The sequence below is a fragment of the Spinacia oleracea genome, chromosome 5, assembly GCF_020520425.1.
Source record: "Spinacia oleracea cultivar Varoflay chromosome 5, BTI_SOV_V1, whole genome shotgun sequence".
In the NCBI taxonomy this organism is placed as follows: Eukaryota; Viridiplantae; Streptophyta; class Magnoliopsida; order Caryophyllales; family Amaranthaceae; genus Spinacia; species Spinacia oleracea.
The window spans coordinates 23,811,404-23,832,373 of NC_079491.1; the positions used below are offsets into that span (position 1 = coordinate 23,811,404).

The following is a 20,970-nucleotide window of genomic DNA, read 5'->3' on the forward strand; positions in this document are numbered from 1 at the left end:
AATCTTTGGCTCCATCGGAAATGGACAATAAGGATTAAAAATAACATTATGCGAACATATATAGTTTCTAGCAAACCAATAAGTTATTCAGCATATTTTATCATACAAAGCAAATAAGCAAATATCATACATTCATACAAGCATTGTCATTCAACACTTTACAGAAATCAAACCCCCAAAAGTAGACATTTTTGTCAAAAAATGCCTGGAATGTTACTGACTGGAATTTGCAAGGCCGATTAAGTTGAGCATATTTCGGTCTTCCTTAAACCTATCGAGTACAGTACCTTGGAGTGCATTGCTCCCTTTTTGTTGCACTTCTTTAGGGAACACACTCCAACATTCTATTACTTCTGGGCATATCCTGTTGGATTTCGACAGGTAAGGACTCCCAAATGTACTACACTCGAAGGTTTGACCAGCGTCAAAATTTGCCGTCAGAAAGAGACCAAAGTGATTAGCCCGCCCTCCAAAGCCAACTCCATTCGGGATAGACTCTGAACTGTAATTAACACCACACTGCAAATGTGCAAGTCCATCAGCTACAGATAGATATCATAGGACACAATACTATCTAAATATCTAATTTAAAGAATTCTCAATAAAATTGAGAGTACATCAGATACTGATAAATGATAATCTACATAAAGGTTTCCAGAAACCGGACTGAAATTCTAAAAAGTTGGCAAAACTACCATATAATGTACTGAGATTACAAAAGGACTCTCAATTACACTTTCGTAATGGGTTCTTAGAGGCCAGGGGATTTCAGGAAAGGGTAAACTAATAATTTCAGGTGTAAAAGTGAGTGGTAGAAACTAGAAAGCAATCCTCATTTAATCATGGGTAGAAAATAGAAAGTGAGGGGAAAAGCAAATGAATCGTTGCAGTAACACCAGTCATGCCCAATAAATCGTGATTTCATAAACATTAAGGTCTCATCTCTTACCCACTGCAAATTGTTATTTGCTCCAGTTGGCCGATAAATAGACACCTTTGGATGCAGCTGAAACAGAAAACACTTTAGATCACCGTAATAATCACTGTGCTTTTGCCATGGCTGGGAAGCATAACCTCCATATATGTAGCCTTCTGCATCCTTAATAATCAACAGGGTTGGCCCTTCATCATTTCTGCACTCAAATTGCAATACCCATTACTACAATTGAATGTTTTAGGCTGTCCCTATCGAACGTGCATTGGCAAACAACGCAACATTTTTTTTCATCAAACCACAGAATTTTCAAATATTGCAGCAGCCATTAGCACTTCTGAATATTTGGTGAAAGGCATGAAGAGTAAAAAAACATAAACTGAAAACTGGGTAAAGCTGATTTGCCCAATCTCAGCCAGACACACAAAAAGACAAGACAATAAGGGACAAGAACTAACCAAAGAGAAGTATCCCTTCCTACAGAAAACATGAGAAACGTGACATTGAAATCTTCTATCATCAAGCATGTTTTAAGCTTCCAAAGACTAGGACAATTTAACACTCATTAGAGGAAGTAGATAGTAAACTCACGCGACATTTCCCAGGAACGTGTTAAAACTCTGGCCATGATATGAACTGTGGTATAGAAGTTTCCACTCCACTAGCTCTAGCTGAGTGAGAAGGCCACCTATCAGCCAAGCATATTCCTTCCTCATTATTAGGTTGGAATCATAAGTTTCAGAGTACAGCAGACGAGGAACTTGACAACCTGCCCTCCCTACATTGTAAAAGGAATCATGCTGTTCATTATAATATCAAGAAACTCCAGCAACAAAAGTTTGCCCATTAACAAAATGGGCTCAAATTGCGGATAACATGCAGCAAGTAGGTTATATAGCTTGTAATCGGGAACAGAAAATTAAATATACTTTACAAAGGTTTAGAATAAATTATAAATTACTGAAATTAGGACTAGAAACCACATAGCATTCAGAAGAAAAAAAATGCATGAAAGGCCTTAAACACTTACTTAATCCTTGCTGGATAAAAAAACTATTGAGCAACTAAGCTAGCGAAGAGGCCAGCGCGCGGCGGCGCCTCCTAATTCGAGGTTTTGGAAAGTACAACCTCTGTAATTGGTTCTCTTTCATCTTATTCAGAATAGTTACAACTCCAACGAACTCCTCGTTTCCTCTCAGCATACACAATATAAACTGCTTCTTATCGTGCTGTCAAGGAAGTGAAAGCTCCAAAGAAAGAAAACCCACCAAAGAAGGCAACTGAAGGTAATGCCTAGTAACTACCAGTACTAGCAAAAGGTTTAAAGCATTGAGAGATGGTAATGGCCTGAGCATGATGAAGAATTCTTAAATTTTAATGATAATAATGATGAAATGGTGGTGAGGCTCCCGGATAACCATGGATAACATTTTATCTTGGAATGTAGGGGGATTGGATAGCAAAGGTAAACAATTTGAAGTGAAGAAATTTCCTTACTCTCATAAAGGTGGGCTATTCTGTGGGTCTGATTCTTACAGTCAAAGGTTAATGCTGCTAAAATGGGAGCCTTGTATCTAATATATGTCCTGGGTGGTGTTTTTCTAATAATAACCCCAGTATTTACTGGATGAATAGTGTTAGTTTGGAAGCCTGTGTGTTTACTGTTTCTTTGTTATACTCAACTGATTTCGAGGTGTTCAACAAGGAGGAGTTCGGTGATATGAAGGTTAAAGACACTCAACCTTTCCAGGCTTTGATTGCTAGTCAGAATGCTTAACAACTTGACTCTAGGAACTCTGATCTGGAAAATGCTGAGAGAAGTATACGCTTAACACTCTAGATATTTGTCCAACTTTAGACAGAAAATTAAGCTGAACAGTCGAAAGAGGGGAGTGAGAATGCTAACAGCTTTCACCAAAGATTAAAGATGAGAAGAGCAGTCAAAAGAAATTCCAAAGCACTGTATTCTCTGACTAATTCCTTGATCTTACAAATTCCTATCTTATTCCAAAGTACCATATTCTCAGAATGCTGATAAGTTTTGGAGTAGTATGTGACTATATGTAGACAATAGCCTATAAACAAGACAATTTGTAGGGTTAAATGGCTACACGCTGTGTGCATTAAAAACCAGAATTGGTGGGACCATGGGATTATCCCCCTGCTGAGATTGCTAGCTGCGTGGAAAATTCCTAACATCAAGAAAACATTGAAAATGAGTTTCATGAGTATGCAGCCCTTTTTCTCAGTAAATAAAGCATAGAAGTGGATGGCTAGGTTGGATCCTGTGCAGGCATTTATGGGCTGTGGATCAGATATGGGCTGCCTAAGCACAAGTTTATTTTGTGGAATTCAGTTAATGGAACTTCAGACTAAGGAAAGACTACATAAGCCGGGGATTCGTGAACAAGAGGATTGCATGATCTATGGCTCTAGCATTGAAATCCCCGATCATCTATTTTTGGCTGCTGCTACAGTCAAGCCTGTCTTATTGCTGTGCTTCAGTGGCTAGGTGCGGGTATTCCTGGAGGTAACCTTATTCACTTGTGCATCTGGTGCAGGAAGAGATTTAAGGGACTAAGGGGTCTCAGTTCAGAACAGGTGATAGCAGATAATAAATGTAACCTTGTGGAATAGCAAAGTGGATGGAGCCGAAAAAGTTGTGCAGCAAATTCACTAGTCAGTGAGAAATAGAGTTACTAGTAATTCTTATCAGTATTTTCATGCCACCAACCTGTAATGGACCAACCCAGCCAACCCACACCTGACACACCTTTTCAGGTCTACAACAGACACAACAGAAATAGGGGGGCCAACAACTACCAACAACACTGCAACTGCACAGGAGGGGGGAGCATTTCACAAGGCCATTGGCACTATCTGACAAAGAAAAGCAGCAGCAGCAGCAATTAATGGTTGTACTTGCAAGAAGGAGAGAGAACAGTAGTATAAGTAAAGAAGGAGAGAAAAGAGAAAGGATGTTGAGAAATTAGTAAAGCTTGGGCTTTGGAGAGTAGTGACCTCAAGTCACTAAATCTGGAGATTTGTGGCCTCAAGTCACTACCTTTTGTATCCCTTTTGTGTTCATCATCTATCAAGCAACTTAATATAATTTCTGCCGTTATTTTTAAGCTCAAAAATATCAGTTCATCTCACAACCTCATTAAATGATTTAAATGTCCCCTGCAACGACAATCAGTAATTCGATATCCTTTAATAAAAAACTTCACTTCCGTATGTTTGTGGTGATGATGATGATGATGATGATGATGATGATGATGATGATGATAGGAACTTGTGATAATTTTTTTTTCTGGAACTAGTATGTTCAAAGTAAAATTTTCCTTCCTTTTTAATACTTTAAGATCCAACATCTTGTAGTCGGACTTTTCGCCGTTGAGGATGGTTTTACTATTTGAAGATGATGATTATGTCTAATGGAAGATTGTAGAGTCTTGGCAAATTTAAACAATACTATTTCACTTATAGTTACAAATTCACCGTTCTTTAGTAAGGTCTTTTTCGGTTTTGTTGTGCTGATTGGTTTTGGACAGAGTAGGTTTTGAAAAGAAAAAAACAGTAGAAGAAGAAATCATCCCAAATTATGGATTATAATGCAGATGCAAGCCTCAAAGTGGAAGGGTAGGGAAGCAAAAGAATGCAATGAAGGATAGAAAGATAACATCAAAAAAATAAAAATCCTAACTTAGGGTCATTTAAAGAAATCTTGAAAAACACCGGGTTCTTTTGAGAAACAGTGCTAAAGCTGAGTGTTACCTTAGATAATTTCCCCTAACGCTATGCAGCTTGGTGCGCTTTGTTAATGATAGGAATAGAAGATCCCTCTTCTGAATTCCTGAAATGCCCTTCTTTAGACGGGTTTACATCTGCCTTTTTCGAAAACTGCTTGAGATGTTTGAGCATTAACACGCGCAAGGCAACTGAGAACAAATTGGTTAATGGCATGTTTTCTGAGGAAATAAATCCCACACTTAGCCTTATCCCTAAAAGAATACTCCCCAAATGTAAGGGTGATTTGAAGCCCATTTCTAGCCCAGTCCTTGCCGGCTAAAACAAAAAGTACAGGTGAGTGTACTGGAGCAAAATGCAGGGCTATTCGGCTGTAGCTTATTAGTTTCCCCTGCACAAAAAAATTCATGAAGCGAAAGCTCTTGCATGCATAGGGGCGCACATTGTTGATCTAGTGGTCTAGCCAAAGAGCTCTATCATTAGAGGCATGTATCTCTCCCTCAATTATCACGAAACTTTAACAGACATTAGAAAAACTTATGATTAAGGAAAGTGGGCTTCAGTGAAAACATTATAGAGTGCATTGTGGATCAAAAGTTCATTATAACTGAGGCTATCTAGGAAATGGTAACTTGCAATAGGGATATTTGCTTACCCCCTACTTTATGTTGTGTATGGAGCTCTTCAGAAGATATCTTAAGATGATGCCTTTCTTCCCCAGAAAAGCCCACAAATGGAAGGGTATTGCCAACGGTAGAGTGCGGGACAACTTCGTCAACCTTTACAGAAAATGTGACCTCATATTAACACAATCAAATGCCACAAGGGATCAGACTGGTTTCATGAGGGATGTTTAATAATTTTCCTGTTACTCAAAAAACAAAAACCAGTTGTCTTTTTTAGAGGGTCCAGAACTTCAGATTCTTAAAAGCTTTCCACTATTCGAGCAATCATATTTCTTGGGGCACATTCAGGTATTTGGTTACTCAGACTCATTATTGGACATCAGTGTTCAAGTGTCAACAGGATAATGCCTGGGTACGCTGTAATTGGGTACAACTTGATACAGGCCTACAGAAGAACCATCCCCAAAAGATCCCAAGGGAAGAGAGCCATATACCTAAGTAAGCCCCACATGGCCACATCAGTGATCAGACGCCCCCCCCCCCCCCTCCCAACCTTGCAATGATTGTATCAGCCCACCACCCTCCGCAGTCCATGTGCTCTCACACGGACGTAGAGGGGCGGTGGTATGCATGTCAGCTATCAGGCCGCAGTCTGCGGACGCAAATACGGGCGGTCTGGCTTTGATACAGTTGATACAGGAGAGCCCATACACCTATTAACCTATATAAGCCCCACATCTTCCTCTCTTATGACCACGCGGGACTCAAGTTGCATACCTTGCAATGGGATTGTATAATAACTCCAATACAACATGCAATGACTAGCATGGAAAGGATTTACAGAGGAGGATATACTATGATTCAAAGTATTACCATAGCCCTAGCCGAAATTATACGAGACGAATAAGGGTTTTGACTTACTAGATCAGTTAACAAACATTTAAAAGAAAGAAGGAGAAAGAGGCAGATTGAGACAAGCATATTGATACCAAGTACGCAGTATGCTCCAGTAAGGGTATGCAATTCGCTACCTAATTATGTTAAAAATTTGTCCAAAGTGTTCCACAATAGTCAATACTAATATGCAGTACGTAATACCGGTGTACTCAGTACATAGTACGCAGAGTAAATGAGCGTATTAGGTAACAGTGTAACACACATGCAATTAGATAAAAATCATAAAACTTATTTACTTGTTTTATTCTTCCCCTAGCAACTGTATACTTCACATAATCACACGAAATAAGCCATTTACCTACTCTTATCTTATTGATCTATCTTCATTTTACCCCTCGTTTTCTTCGATAAAGATAACGAAGTCTCCATCCCAATTTTATCCTTCACAACTAAATTGAAATGTCCCAAATTTATCTTCCAGTTTCAGTTACCTGTAATAGAAAACAACGCCAACCCCCAAATGAAGCGAATCCCACTTTCTCTTACTACTTGTTCTCTCTACATCACATCAATCCTTTTGTCGCACACATCAAATTCCTAAACTTTCTCTTTGTGCTTTTCTCTTTATCCACTTTCAACTTTTAATCACACTTAAAATCTTTTTGGCCAACACCTACCTATTTCCTTTATATGGAAGCCTAAGTGGGACAGAGGGAGAATGTACTCTTTTTTTCTTGATATTAATTTAATTACGGGAATTAAAGAAAAAAGTAGATTACATTTCATTTCATTTCCTCTCAACCAAAAAAAAAAACGTAGGTAACACTTTCTCGAGATATTGCAGGCCACCGTAACGGTGTCTAGAAAAAAGGCCAGGAAATTCGTTCAACTTTATCTTAGTGCATCTAAGTTTAAACTCAAGTGTTTAATCCTCATATTCCTAGTGATGCCTAGGATGGCAGGTGGGTATAGATTTGCGGATTCCGCACCACACCCGGACTAGTTGGGGAGGGTATGGGTACGACTTTGGCGGGTACTAGGCGGGTACGGGTATGAAAAGTCGTACCCGCTATGGGTAGTGGGTACATGGTGGATTTGAAGTCATACCCGTCTGTCCAGCCTGCCCCGCCCCATATCCACCCGCCCACCAGCATTATTTTGCAATCTATTTTATAATTTACTAAGCTTGAATTTTGGCATCTCAATCTCACTTTCAGGCAGCCCAAGCCCATCTTTAGTTGCCAATTACCTAACTCTTAACTTTTCACTGACCCACCTACTCACTTTCACGCACGCCTCCCCTTCTCTCCCAATTCCCAAAGCATTGCGTCAATAAAAGTAAAAACAGAATCATAAATCCAGCGACCACCGCTAGGTTCAACCACCACCCTCACACTCTCCTTACTCTCTCTCGAATTATCTTCAACAACATCCATTAAATTCAAGTAATGTTATGGATTTGTAATTGTTTTATGATTTTGTATTAAATTTGTAAATTAGCGTATTCTTCAAAGGAGACTCTTGGGAATTTAATGAATCTGCATCACTAGATATTTCTAATATGCTTCACTATTTCTTAATTGACTTAGTAATTTAGGGAGGTAGGTTTGTAGGTACATGAATTTCTTGTGTTAATTTTTTTTTTTGTTTTTTTTCCATGTAAAAAGTACGAAGTATACTGTAATTGAATGCCCATGGGATCATAATAGTTCATGTTAATTTATTTTTTTATATTCTTATGTATTAGGAGGTTGAAAAACGTTTATATCGCATAAAAGCCTGGCGGGTATAGGCGTTCAAATGAGGGTATTGGCGGTTAGTGGATATCCACTTACGTGGTGGAGCGGGTGTGGATATAAGAATATACCCGTCACGGGTGGCGAGTAGGTGGCCGGGTACGGGTGCGACGGAGGGGGTACCCGCACCCGCCCTGCCCAATTTCAATCCCCAGTCTGACACTCTTTTAAGTGTGTGCCTAACCATTTTTTGGACTGCTGTATCCTCCACTATAGTAAAAACTATAACTTCCAGCACTTAATGCAACACTAGAGCGAAGAGAAGATCCAATTCTAGTGTGCTAGACTCCTCTCATTACTGGTACACTCAGACATGGAAATTGGTTGATTATGTTTTATTAGGACTCCCTCCGTCCCAGATTAGTTGTTACACTTTCTTTTTTCGTCCGTCCCAGATTAGTTGTTACACTTCTAAATTAGGAATGACGCCACTAATTATTATATTTGTCTCTCTCTTCCCACTAAATATTTTTTTGTCCTCACACCCTCCCTCATTCAATTAAAAAAATACTCCACTAACTCCTATCACATCTACTTTTTCAATAAAATAACAATTGATATCCAAACAACCACTTATCACCTAAACCTTTGTGCAAAGGTAAGTGTAACAACTAATCTGGGACGGAGGGAGTATTGTTTTTCCTCTTCCTAAGAAAGTGATACAAGAAGCAGGTAGGAATGAAAATTTTGTTCCAGCAAAAAGGTATGTGAATTGGGATTATGTGTGCGCAATTGCTTGGGAAGGAGATTTGGGGTTTATAATCCTTAAAGTCAATGAGAAACAACTCAACAAGGTCCCAAATGACCCTATTTAACAAAAAGTCAATCCCTTTAGAAGCTGCAATTTTCAAGTCTTGCATATGCATATTGTAAATACAAGCCAAAAACAAAGAGAAGGTAGTTGACAGCTGAAGTACACCAATCATATGCATATTGTAAATACAAATTCATAGGTAAGACCGTCTTATAGGTTTAATCATCTATTACAACTCTATTGTCTTTGCATCATAATAATAATTTGTCACAACTCTCTGCTTTCTGTTAACTCGATGGAAATTATTTTGCATTCAAAAGTATATAAAACAATGCAAAACATAGCATTATAGCATCCATAGCAGGAGGAGAATCAAACTATCAAAGAGTAATCTAGAGAGCACATAGAAAATTTTATACTATGAATTTCTTTATAGCCTGTATAATGGTAGAAGAAAAAAGTCTAAAAGGTGAGGTACCTGGATCAGGTGGAGACAACAAACTTCCAAGGTACTTCCTAAGAGATGGAATACGGCCACACAGGTCTTTGAAGTCCTCAAATGACATACTTTCCGTGCCACCTTCTCCGTCATCTTTTAAGAATGTTGCAGCACCTAGGATAGCGTCTACAATGCACTGATGTGATCTCATCCCAGATTCATTATCCTTCAGAGGAAACAAGTCATCCAGAATAGCATCTATAACAGCTTGCAGATCAGACCTGTAAACTGAGAGTTGAATCTGAAGGTCATAAAGACACCACACAGTAAAGAAACTAACTAATACATACAGTATTTCTGATAAATCTGATTATCTGAACAATACATGCATACAACATATACACATTACTCTGACCCGGAGGAACCCAATCTCGCTTCATAATTATCACATTGATCTACTCCAACAAAAGGTAAGCATTTAAATATAATGGTGAGCAGAACACCCTTCAAGGCCTTCACAAAGTCTAATTTCTCATGTCAGGTGCCGTAAATTAAACCTACTACATGCATCATGAAAACTAGAGACCAATAATTATCTGACTGTATCAAGCAAGAAACATCTAAGCAGGCAGTGAGCTCTCATTTCTTGTATGTCAAGCTATCATTTGTTGCTTACCAAATTAAAAAGCTAGCAGAAGAACTGAGTAAGCTAAATCAACGCAAGGCACAGGCCACCACTATATTCAAACCCGTCACAAAAGATGTTTCCGGGTTTCAATAGTTATCTCAGGTAAGTGAAAATTTCCCCCAGGACCCAGCAAAATATTACTTAAGAGACAATATTTTAAGTTTCAGATAACTGGAGTAATATCCAATCATTTTCACATGGATTATTTATACAGGAAATTGCAAGAACAAGTCTAAATGGGATAAAAAGTTGTCAAATTTACGAACAAAGATCAGACAACAATACCTGTCAACTTTGCCATCATCATTAACATCTAATAACTGGAAAATAAATTCTTCAATCTCATCTTTGGTCCCTTTCTCGTAAGCTGCCTATAAAAGGGAAATCCGTAGGTCATTTTAATGGAATTTAAGACTACCCCATAGCATTTTGTTAATAACCCAACAACAAAATTATCACCTTTGCAATAACAAGATCTTCAAATGTAAGCTTTTGATCATGGCGTTTCTGGGTGATCAAATCGAACATCCGATCTCCAAGAGAAGCAGGAATTTTGAAATAATCCTAATCAATTAAAATAACAAGGCATTAACTAAATATCATTAAGACCACCAATCGACGCGTGATTTTATCATAACGCGATTAAATAGTAAAAATCTGACCTTAAAAACAGAAGGGGTGATGAATTGGCCATTGCTGTGAGATTGAGTAGCAAGTGACTCAAATAAATATTGAAGCTCTTCCAATTTGTGTTGTGTGAATGATCTATGATTAAAATGAAGAAGAAATCATTAAAATTAATTTATGATAAAATAAAATTAAAAGAATACTGTACGAAAAAAAGTAGTGCGATTGAAGAAAGAGAACCTGGAAGCAGAAGCGAAACGAGGGTTAGTGGAAGATGATTGAGAGTTGCCCATATCTTTGTTCTTGATATTATTTCCAGTTCCAACTCAACCTTCTCTTGGGAATACAGATTGAGCTACAGAGTGGCTTCTCAACAAGGTATAATAACGAATTTACAAAAAAAAAAAATTAAATGCCGCGCTATTTGACGTCCGCATGACACCCTTTTTTAATGGTAAAAATTCGATACTATCCTTATAAATTCACCCCACCCCCCTACCCCCAAACCCACCCAACTCATACATCACTTTCTCTCTCCATAATATCTCCACCCCCTTCCCATCGGCTCCACCCAATGCGGGAACCCACCACCACCACCCACTACCTCCAACTACAACAACCACCCACCACCGACATCCACCACCACCCACCATCTCCAATTACCACAGCCACCTACCACCGTCATCCACCAGCCCATGTAACTAAGCTGTTTTTCGCCACCCATAGCCGGAGAAATCTCCTCATTCACCTCATTACCGTCGGTGTACCACCGTTCACGAAGGATCTAGATGTTCTTTTCCCATCACCAACGTCGGCGCACCACCATGGACGAGTTTGAAAAGGGTCCCAAGAAGAAGTCAAAGGCTAGCTCGTCGGGTCAAGTAGAAGGGATTCCGCCTCCACCATCGTCGACGTCCGGGTTACAGGTTTGATTTTTTTTTTTTTAACGGAATAGGGCCAGAAATCCTATTTTTACCTAGGTATGGAATAGGAATTTCAACCTTATTCCATGTAAATACAGAATAGGGATCTTGACCTTACTCCGTGTTTTACATGGAATAGGGCTAAGAACCCTATTCCATTCCTAGGTAAGAATAGGAATATTGGCCTTATTTCAGCCTAAGAATGGATAGGAATTATGGCCTTATTCCATATTTCTGTTTATTTTTTTGTTTAGCTGGCATCCAACATTTATTTTCTTTGCATCCAACACGCTAACTCATTATTGTTTTGCATGCTTCGTTGCTCTCCATGACATCCAATATTTTACTTGTTTTTCATTTTTTAGTAATGAATAATTAGTAATAATAAACAAATAAATAATAAATAAATAATAAATAATAAATAATAAATAATGAGTAATGAATAATAAATAATAAATAAATAATAATTAATAATGCAAATTTATGAATTAATAACTAGTAATAATTAATACAAAAAATTAGTAATTAATAATGAATAATAAATAATTAAATCATATATAACAAAAAATAAGTAATTAATAATTAGTAATAATAAATATAAATAATAAATAATGTGTTATGAATAATAAATAATTAATAAAGAAAATTTAGTAATTAATAACTAGTGATAATAAATAATGAAAATAAGTAATAAATAATAAAAAAATCAGTAATGAATAATAAATTATTAAATGATATATAACAAAAAAAATAAAGGAATTAATAATTAGTAATATGGTCAGCATTCCTATTCTTATTCCTACCTAGTAATAGGGTCAGTATTCCTATATGTAATAGGGTCAGTAATAAGTTATTTTTAATTTATTTTTTAAGGGAATAGGGTCAGTACTCCTATTACATGTAAAACACGAAATAGGGATCTTGACCTTATTCCGTGTTTTACATGGAATAGGGATATGAATCCTACTCCAACCCCTAGGTGGAAATAGGAATACTATCCCTATTCCAACCTAGGGATGGAATAGGGATCTCAATCCTATTCCATGTATAGGTTGCATGCCCCACAATACGTCGGTTTGTTGTCCGTGATTTTGGGTGAGTGTTATCCATTACTTACTTTTATTTATTTTATTTTAATTTTCTTTAATTGCTTTCCTTCATTATAGCTGGCGTGTGGTTTTGTTTAACAAATTTGTCCATTTGTTGTTTGTATATATTGCATGTTCCATGAGTGGGTCATATATATGACAATTGCTTATTCAACACTTGTTTATCCTATCAGTTTTTAATTTTCCATTTGCTTTTATTATTTGTTTGCCCCACTCTCCCCGTTAGTTGGAACAGTTTAATAATGGCATAATAAATAGACATTTAGTAATCATAAACACCTACTAATTTGTTTTAATTAAGACATGGCAAATGGAACAAATATATACGGAGTACTTGAAATGAATTTATGTCGCCTAATAAGGAAACGAGTATGTCGCCATTTGGATTAGAGTACGATTCTAAACAATTATCTCCTAATAATTAATGATTATTCTATAGTACGATTCGAAACAATTATTGGAGTTTTGAACATAAGTAAACTTAATAATAAATAACTAATAACATAAGTAATAAAAAATAAAAAATAAAACTAGCAATTAATAATGAATAATAAATAATATATAACAAAAAATAAGTAATAATAAATTAGGAAAATAATTAATAATTAACAAATAATGAGTTATGAATTATAAAAAATTAATAAATATATATAACTAATTAACAATAAACAATGAAAACAAGTAATGAATAATAAAAAAAAATAAGTAATTAATAATTAATAATAAATAATATATAACAAAAAAAATTAGAAATTAATAAATTAGTAATAATAAAGATGGTAATTAGAATAAATGATTAAATCGGTTAATGTTCAATAATGCACTACTTATTAAATACCTTTTCAATATTAGATGGCGGGCTTTCGTTATCTAAACGTTGAAGTTATAAAACGTAAACATGTCCCTGACTCTAGACAACGACATACGAGATCGAGAAACGTGACACTTCGCGTAGGCGGGAAAGACAACCTTCGGATGGCAATGTGGAGGCGACCGATGGAGGGAGGGTGTTTATTCCTCTACATAATACTGTGGCGTCGCAGTTTTTGTCCTTTCCTCAGCAGCAGTAGCAGTCTGTGTTTTTCCCTGAGCAGCTACAACATTTTGTGTTATTTCCTCAGCAGTAGCGTCATGTGTCCTTCCTTCAACAGCAACAGTCTGTGTCTTTCCCTCAGCAGCATCAGTTCGATACTACCTCACAGGTTTCACAAACGTTAGGTGTTATACCCTATACATGGGAGAGTGTGAGACAGATGCCCGGATTTACGTTGTCACAGGTTACTCAGCATGTAGATATCCCATATGACCCAGCACATGTCACGCAGTCCTTCAATTCGTCATAGTCCTTGCATTCGTCACATTCGTACCATTCTTCAAAGCGCGTATCTTCGTCTCATCGGTCGGGTGAAGAGGAGGAGGGTGCAGATGATACGTATGATGATCAGTACGACGATCCATTGAACATACTTGTGCTCTTTCGCCAGGTGCAAGAACTGTTGAGCGGGATTTCTTCCTTCATTAGCAACCCGTCTAAGTTTATTTTTGTAGTTGTAAATGTGCCTAACATTAGGATGATCATCTGGATATTTTGTTTGCATGGCGGACATAATCACTTGTGGCTTGGCGTGCGCATTGTTCATCTGACGAATGAGATTCTTAGCTCCTGGACTTAGACCACTATAACTCAATGACCCTCTCAATACACAACCAAACTATGATTGTGCGTGCCATGCCCAAATTTTGCGAGAAATGACCTTACATAAATTTCAACAGTCAGAAGACAAGTTACTCAGAACCTTAGATTGCGCGACTGCACGAGCTCCTCTACCAGTCAACATGGCGGGGACTCGGGGAGAGTGCAGTGGCTACCACCTTAGGACATCGGCACGACTAAACTGGAAAGGTCTGAGCTGTTCGGGTTTGATCAAGATCAAAGGTATGGCTATGGAAAGGTTTGATTGTCTGGTCATAATGACCATCATTGTGAACAATTTTCCACGCAAAATCCATGCGTTGTACACATTTCACTTCAAATTTACAACTGCACGCCTTAGTTTTTCTGTCTAGTCGTTCCGCCGCCTCCATATCTCGAGCACCTTTTCTCCTTCCTCGGTCGCATTTCAAATAACGGTATCCTCGACCTAGGTAAGAATAGGATTTCTGGTCCTATTCCGTGAAAAAAAAAATCAAAAAAAAAACAAAATCAAATCTGTAACTCGAACATCGACGATGGTAGAGGCGACATCCCTTCTACTTGACCCGACGAGTTAGACTTTCACTTCTTCTTGGGACCCTTTTCAAACACGTCCATGGTGGTGCGCCGACGTTGGTGATGGGAAAAGAACAACTAGAGCCTTCGTGGATGGTGGTGCACCGGCGGTAATGAGGTGAATGGGAATGAGTTCTCCGGTTATGGGTAGTACATGGGCTGGTGGATGACGGTGGTAGGTTGTTATGGTAGTCGGAGGTGGTGGGTGGTGGTGGTGGATGTCGGTGGTGGGTGGTTGTGGTAGTTGGAGGTAGTGGGTGGTGGTGGTGGGTGCCGCAATGGGTGGCGCCGGTGGGAAGGGGGTGGAGATATTATGGAAAAAGAAAGTGATGTATGAGTTGGGGTGGGGTTAGGGGGGGTAGGGGGGTGGGGTGAATTAATAAGGGTAATATCGGATTTTCACCAAAAAACGGGTGACATGCGTAAAAGCGGGCGTCAAATAGCGTGGCATAACAACAGTACTATGCTTATAAGAAGTAGTTTCTACCGTTGACTCCTTTGAGTACCTCTTTGGCTCTGTCACTCTTTGTTGGATCATACACTCATACGGAGTTGTTGTTTTTTTTTTGAGGGAACGGAGTATTGACTTCTGTAGTATTGTTATACCAAAAGCTCTTGCACGCATTTATTGTAGATCGACATGACTTTTATTCGATGTTTTATAACTTCTTAACATATTTTAATTAAATTTTATATTATGAGAATTTCACAAATTTGATGGATAAATTTTTAATGTGTTAAATGGTTACCTTTATCCATTATTAATAATTTTGACTGAATAATTTTTATTAAAATAAAAATAATTATAACTAAAAAATAGATAATTTTACATATATTAGGATAACTTTTAAAACATTTTGAATGAACTTTTACTTCGATATACAATATTTTTTGTACGGGCGATGTCCCGGTGACTATATGTAAATTGAGAACTAATCTTGATAAAATTTGAGTTAAATAAAAATAGTTACAATAGTTTGATATTAAATATATACTTACATATAATATGAGATAAAGTTTGTGCATAATTTATTTTTATATTTTATTTATGGAAGGGTGATTCAATATTAAATTTGGTTAAAAATCTTAGTAAACTAAATTTAAATTTAAAAAGGAGTAGTCTTTTGTTATGTGTAATACGTACTCTTTTTTATTGCTCTAGGTAAACTTACATGAACTGGTCTGCTAAAAAAACATAATCATAAATGAACCTAAATGAAAATGTAAATGAAATCCATAAGAAAACTATTAAAATGTATAATTATGGTAGGCATTAAAGTTTATACAGGGTATCAATAAACATAACTTATATGTTTTGAATTGCTTAGATATCATAAGTTGTATTATTGGATTAGTGGTTAAAGTTCTAACTTATAAACATGAGGTTAGGGGTTCAAGCATTTCTTCATATTTTTATAAGAAAATATTATTATGTCAATGAGGCTATGCCATGTGACTTGCAATGATGGCGACATGTGGCGAGATGACATGATTTTTTTTTTTTTTGCAAGGTTAGAAGAAGAGCCCTACCGGGTCGGAACCCCGTACGGGTCAACCCGCCCGGGTTAGCAGGCTAGACACTTTGAGAGTGGGGGGAATGATAAGGGGAAACCCTCCCTCAAAGTGCCCCTAGTGGGGATTGAACCCCCAACCTTTTGGTTGGAAGGTGGAATCCTTTCCACTAGGCCAAGACACACTTGGTTAAGATGACATGAAATGTCATTGAGATTTAATAATAGTATAAATTTGTGTTTGTATTGGTTTGCTAGCTCAAAAGTTGGGCTACGCCTTCTACATTATTGGACATGAAACTGGTTAAAGTATTTTAGTCTGGCCCATATTGATACTTGAGTTGATATGGCCCAAACCATTTAAGTGGTGGCAAACTTCGTTTAGACTGAAAGTAATATATCGAAAAGGCTACATATACACTTTGGGTATGGAATAGTGTTATACCCTGGGTTGTGATTGGTTTAGATTAATAAATAACATGTGGGGTTGTTATTTTAAATTTAAATTTAAATCTCATGTAGCATTGCTTGTGGGAAAACAACCAATGGAAGCTCAGGGTATGAGACTATTCCATACCCAGAGAGTATATGCATCAGCTTCCGTAACATATGCGCAATTGCTCGAGCTAAGTCTTTTAATTGGACGATGCCCTATGTTGTTAATTATATTCTGTAATGATTTTGACGTGATAAAGTTATTAAAAAATTTAGAAATGAAAAAAACAAACTTATATATCAGTAATTTCTAAAAGGAATGGGGGTAAAATCGTAGAAGAAGATCTATTGATGTATAGAAGGGACAATGATAGAGTGACCCTAAGGGTTGGTAAACCTTTTAATATTGAATTTTGATTGGTTACAAATGTATTGAAACTTTACATACAACACATTCTCTCTCCAATTAATTGTGCTTATATATTATTTTATGTTATATGTATCTTAGGGGTTGTCAACCCTTAGGGTCAACCAAACATTTTCCGTATAGAAGCACTTTATGTTTATTAGAATGAAAGGGGTTGAAGTTCGGTCCAACTACTCGTGAAATGTGAAAAACTTTAAAAGAACTACGTCTCGAAATACTCGCACCGTTTTGACTGAATACGTTTATCGATATACAATTTTGACCAACCACCAATATCTTCAACTATAAATTATAAAACTTATAAAATATTAATATTTTGAAAATATATATTAAGATGAAGCCAATAATATATTACTAATATATTACTATATACTAACATTAAGTTGTTTTCATAAACTAGAAATAAAATAGGGTCAAAGTAAATTATGTGATAGTGTAAATGATTAAAACGATGCGAGTATTTCGGGAGAAAGAGAGTACTTATAAGCGTTTATTATCGTTATATATTTTGAAATATTAAACCATGATATTACTCCATATAGGATTGATGTTTAGTTTCCTAATTGTCATTTCAAAGTTAAAAAGTTTCAGTACCTAGTAGATATTATAATGTTTGTTTTATGATTTATGGGTTGACATGGAAACGAAACATTTGCTTAAAAAGTAGAGTGTCACTGACATTTTTCTTTAAGACAATGTTAAATATATTATTCTTGATAAATTTAACCATTACACGAATTTCGTTTGAAGAGATTAAAAGACATTATGTGTATATAGTTCTTTCCTCATTCTAAAATGGAAGGTTAGCTTGTCCGGAGTAATCAAGTACGTAGTATATTGGTTAGATCAAGCATTCGAGTGGATCTTCATCTACGAAGTACAACTTTTTTTTTTTTTTTTTAAGAAGTACGACTTTATAACGATCGACTACTACATTACTCCTAAGATTAATCCACAATTAAGTATTGTTTTTTTTTAAAAATAAAATAAGAAATACAACATGAATTTCTTTTTTTAAAAAAAAAGAAGAAGAAAGGTAATTGACCAATTAGCACGGTAGATCACGTCGTCCACATGACCACATCATTACATATATACGTACACAAAATTAGCGATGAAAATGTTCAGTGAATACATGATCTAATAACTCGGTCACATGGTATAATTAAACGGATGAAATCCCAAATAAATGAATAAAAAAGGGTGATATGTAAAGCGAGTGATAGATGCAAGTCGGATGCGGGTGATATGTTTATGATCCATTACCCAATCTATCACTCGTTTATCACCTGACCCATAACCCATTATTTTATATATATTATTTATATTTATATTTATATTTTAAAGATATATAAAATTTTGTTTTGGTGGATTATTATGCATATTATTAGGTGTTAATATTTTAATGGTCAATATATTTCACCCAAGTATCAGCCTATCCACCCAATCCGATTCACACGTGGACGATGGATAGACTGAAAACTTCAAATATGCATCCCCAGCTCGTGCAACAACAATATAAATTTTGTTAGTAGTTAAAAAAGGAGCACATATTCCAGCTAAACATGAACCCTAAGCAAGCCGAAGATAGGAGTACGTGGATCATAACTCACAAGAGACATAACTACCAAACTTAATACTTCGTATTAGATTGCAAAGGAAGTTAGTACTAATATATAATACTCCACTAATATAAGCTACTCCTAGTTAGATATAAAGGACATAAATGTGTGCTCAAACTATAAGGGAGGTCATTAATATTTTCAGAAGATTGAGACAGAGTCTTTAATTTTTATGGTTGATCTTCATTTAAATTTTTCTCTTTTTATCTCATTTCTTCATTTTTTTTTATAATTACAATTACTATATTTCCTTCTTTTTTTTAATACAAATAAATAAATATAAAAATAGTTAAGATACGGAGTAGTAGTAAAAGTAGTTGTGGTTTTCTAGTACTTGTCAAGTAGTATAAATTAACACCGACCCTCCTAAGCAATAATGAATGGCAATTCAATTTCCATCACTTCCTCCTCTTAATTCTTCTCCTACATACATTTTTTTTTTGCAATTTCATTTTTATTTTTATTCTTATTATTATTATTAATATAAATTAAAATTTGGTTAATTTGTAGTAACAATTAATACATTTCCCTGGTGCCTTCAAGTTCTCATCACTTGAACCCCATTTAATTAAGCTTTAAAGAGAACAATCTTTCTCTCTCTATTGAATTCCCCTTGTTCTATATAATAATGTCATACTTCCAACTTGAAAACTCATATTCTCAACCAAATAAATCTCTTCTTACAACTAATTTTGTACATGGAGGTGTTTCTCACGATGCTGTTCTAGTTTCTAAAGGTGTCCCCGTCACACTTGATCTCTTCCAGATCAATCAATCTCCACCTCCGTCCAAATTCCATCACCCGTGCCCTTCTTTTAAGGTATTTTTGAATTATTTATTTAATTTAATTATCTTTCATTTAGTAATTATGATATAAATTGAAATTAAAGTTGATCATTTGGTTTTGTTTACGTGATTATTTATTTAATTAATTTGGGATTTATAGAGTAAGCAAAAGAAGGGTTTGGAGGATCAAATAAGTGAGTGGGAGATGAGCATGAGCAAAAGAAACGGTGACAACGTGCCAAAGTTGGACTTGAAGTTGAACTTGTCACCACCAAGTTCAAGGATGCAGAACCCGAACCCGAACTTGAACCCGAGGATGGAATCACCTAGCCGATCAGCTTCGGTGTCGCCGCCGAGCTCGTGTGTATCGTCGGATGTATCGATGAGCAGCCCAGAAGCTAGTTCAATGGTTTTGGCAGGGTGTCCAAGGTGCTTAATGTATGTCATGCTATCGGAGGATGATCCCAAATGCCCCAAATGCAAAAGCACTGTCTTGCTCGATTTCGCACGTGACAATAATAATAATAATAATAATAATAATAATAACAATAACAATGGCAATGATAGTAGTAGCTCCAAGAAGATGAAGAAGGGCTAAATTTTGTTTGATATATTAAGCTCTGTTATTAGCAAGTGGGAGTTTAATTAATTAAGGACGTTGTTAACTAATTTACTTATTTTAATTAACCTTTTAAGTTTTAGTACTAGGATAATTCGCGTTTGTGTCTTATTTTAGCCATGCATCATCATCATTAAAAAAAAAAAAAAAAAAAAAAAAAAAAAAAGGGTTACTACTTGGGATTATAAATTATTTGTACTGATGATTTGGTAAATCTATCAGCAATTTCTAATTAATTAATAATAATAATTAGATTATTTATGAATTGTGACCCTACATTTTGATTTGTACATTAAATAATTGATTAAATAGTGTTGTATTTTTCCAAGTTATAAATCGCAATTTAAGCGTGGTAGATGAACTGCATGCATGGGACTTGAATACAAAGTAGGAAAATGGTGTTTTCAAAAGGTTGGTCGTCATTTTCATTTAATTAACCTAAGCTCTCTTTATTTGTCCTTAGACCATGCATGCATGCCACTAATCCATGGACCATCATCAACCATATATGTCTTTTAGATCGATAGACTTGTTTCTTGTTACTATCATATCACTCTCTTTGTGTGATCGAAACAATTCATATATAAATTGTGCATATCATTATGGTGACTGCACGAGTTAACAAAATGTTTAACAAAAATGGTTCAAAACATATAGTATAATTAAAGGTATTTTACATTTTTTTGAGAGGATAAAGATATTCTACATGGTACATACATATCGTAGCAAGGAGCGAGGTGTTGAGGACTTTTCAATAA

The 20,970-nt window shown here is 36.0% G+C and overlaps 2 protein-coding genes across 2 annotated transcripts; one reads left to right on the forward strand and one right to left on the reverse strand.

The window, feature by feature from the left end:
- Positions 1–34: 34 nt before the first annotated feature.
- Positions 35–10,909, reverse strand: LOC110802685 (uncharacterized). Its single transcript, XM_022008131.2, has 8 exons — positions 10,752–10,909; positions 10,547–10,649; positions 10,344–10,448; positions 10,170–10,255; positions 9,236–9,477; positions 1,526–1,712; positions 950–1,133; positions 35–519 (listed from the first exon to the last, which is right to left on the reverse strand). Exons 1-8 carry the CDS (start codon positions 10,802–10,804, stop codon positions 214–216), a joined length of 1,266 nt encoding a protein of 421 aa, XP_021863823.1. The 5' UTR covers positions 10,805–10,909; the 3' UTR covers positions 35–213.
- A 7,223-nt stretch (positions 10,910–18,132) lies between these two features.
- Positions 18,133–20,578, forward strand: LOC110802696 (uncharacterized). Its single transcript, XM_022008148.2, has 2 exons — positions 18,133–19,627; positions 19,754–20,578. Exons 1-2 carry the CDS (start codon positions 19,436–19,438, stop codon positions 20,189–20,191), a joined length of 630 nt encoding a protein of 209 aa, XP_021863840.2. The 5' UTR covers positions 18,133–19,435; the 3' UTR covers positions 20,192–20,578.
- The last annotated feature ends 392 nt before the right edge of the window (positions 20,579–20,970 follow it).

Coding starts and splice junctions, on each gene's coding strand:
- LOC110802685 (XM_022008131.2), bottom strand. CDS start 10,804: ATGGGCAACTCTCAATCATCTTCCACTAACCCTCGTTTCGCTTCTGCT. Junction 10,650..10,751: donor CGTTTCGCTTCTGCTTCCAG/GTTCTCTTTCTT, acceptor TTTTAATCATAG/ATCATTCACACAACACAAAT. Junction 520..949: donor CAAATAACAATTTGCAGTGG/GTAAGAGATGAG, acceptor GCACATTTGCAG/TGTGGTGTTAATTACAGTTC.
- LOC110802696 (XM_022008148.2), top strand. CDS start 19,436: ATGTCATACTTCCAACTTGAAAACTCATATTCTCAACCAAATAAATCT. Junction 19,628..19,753: donor ACCCGTGCCCTTCTTTTAAG/GTATTTTTGAAT, acceptor TGGGATTTATAG/AGTAAGCAAAAGAAGGGTTT.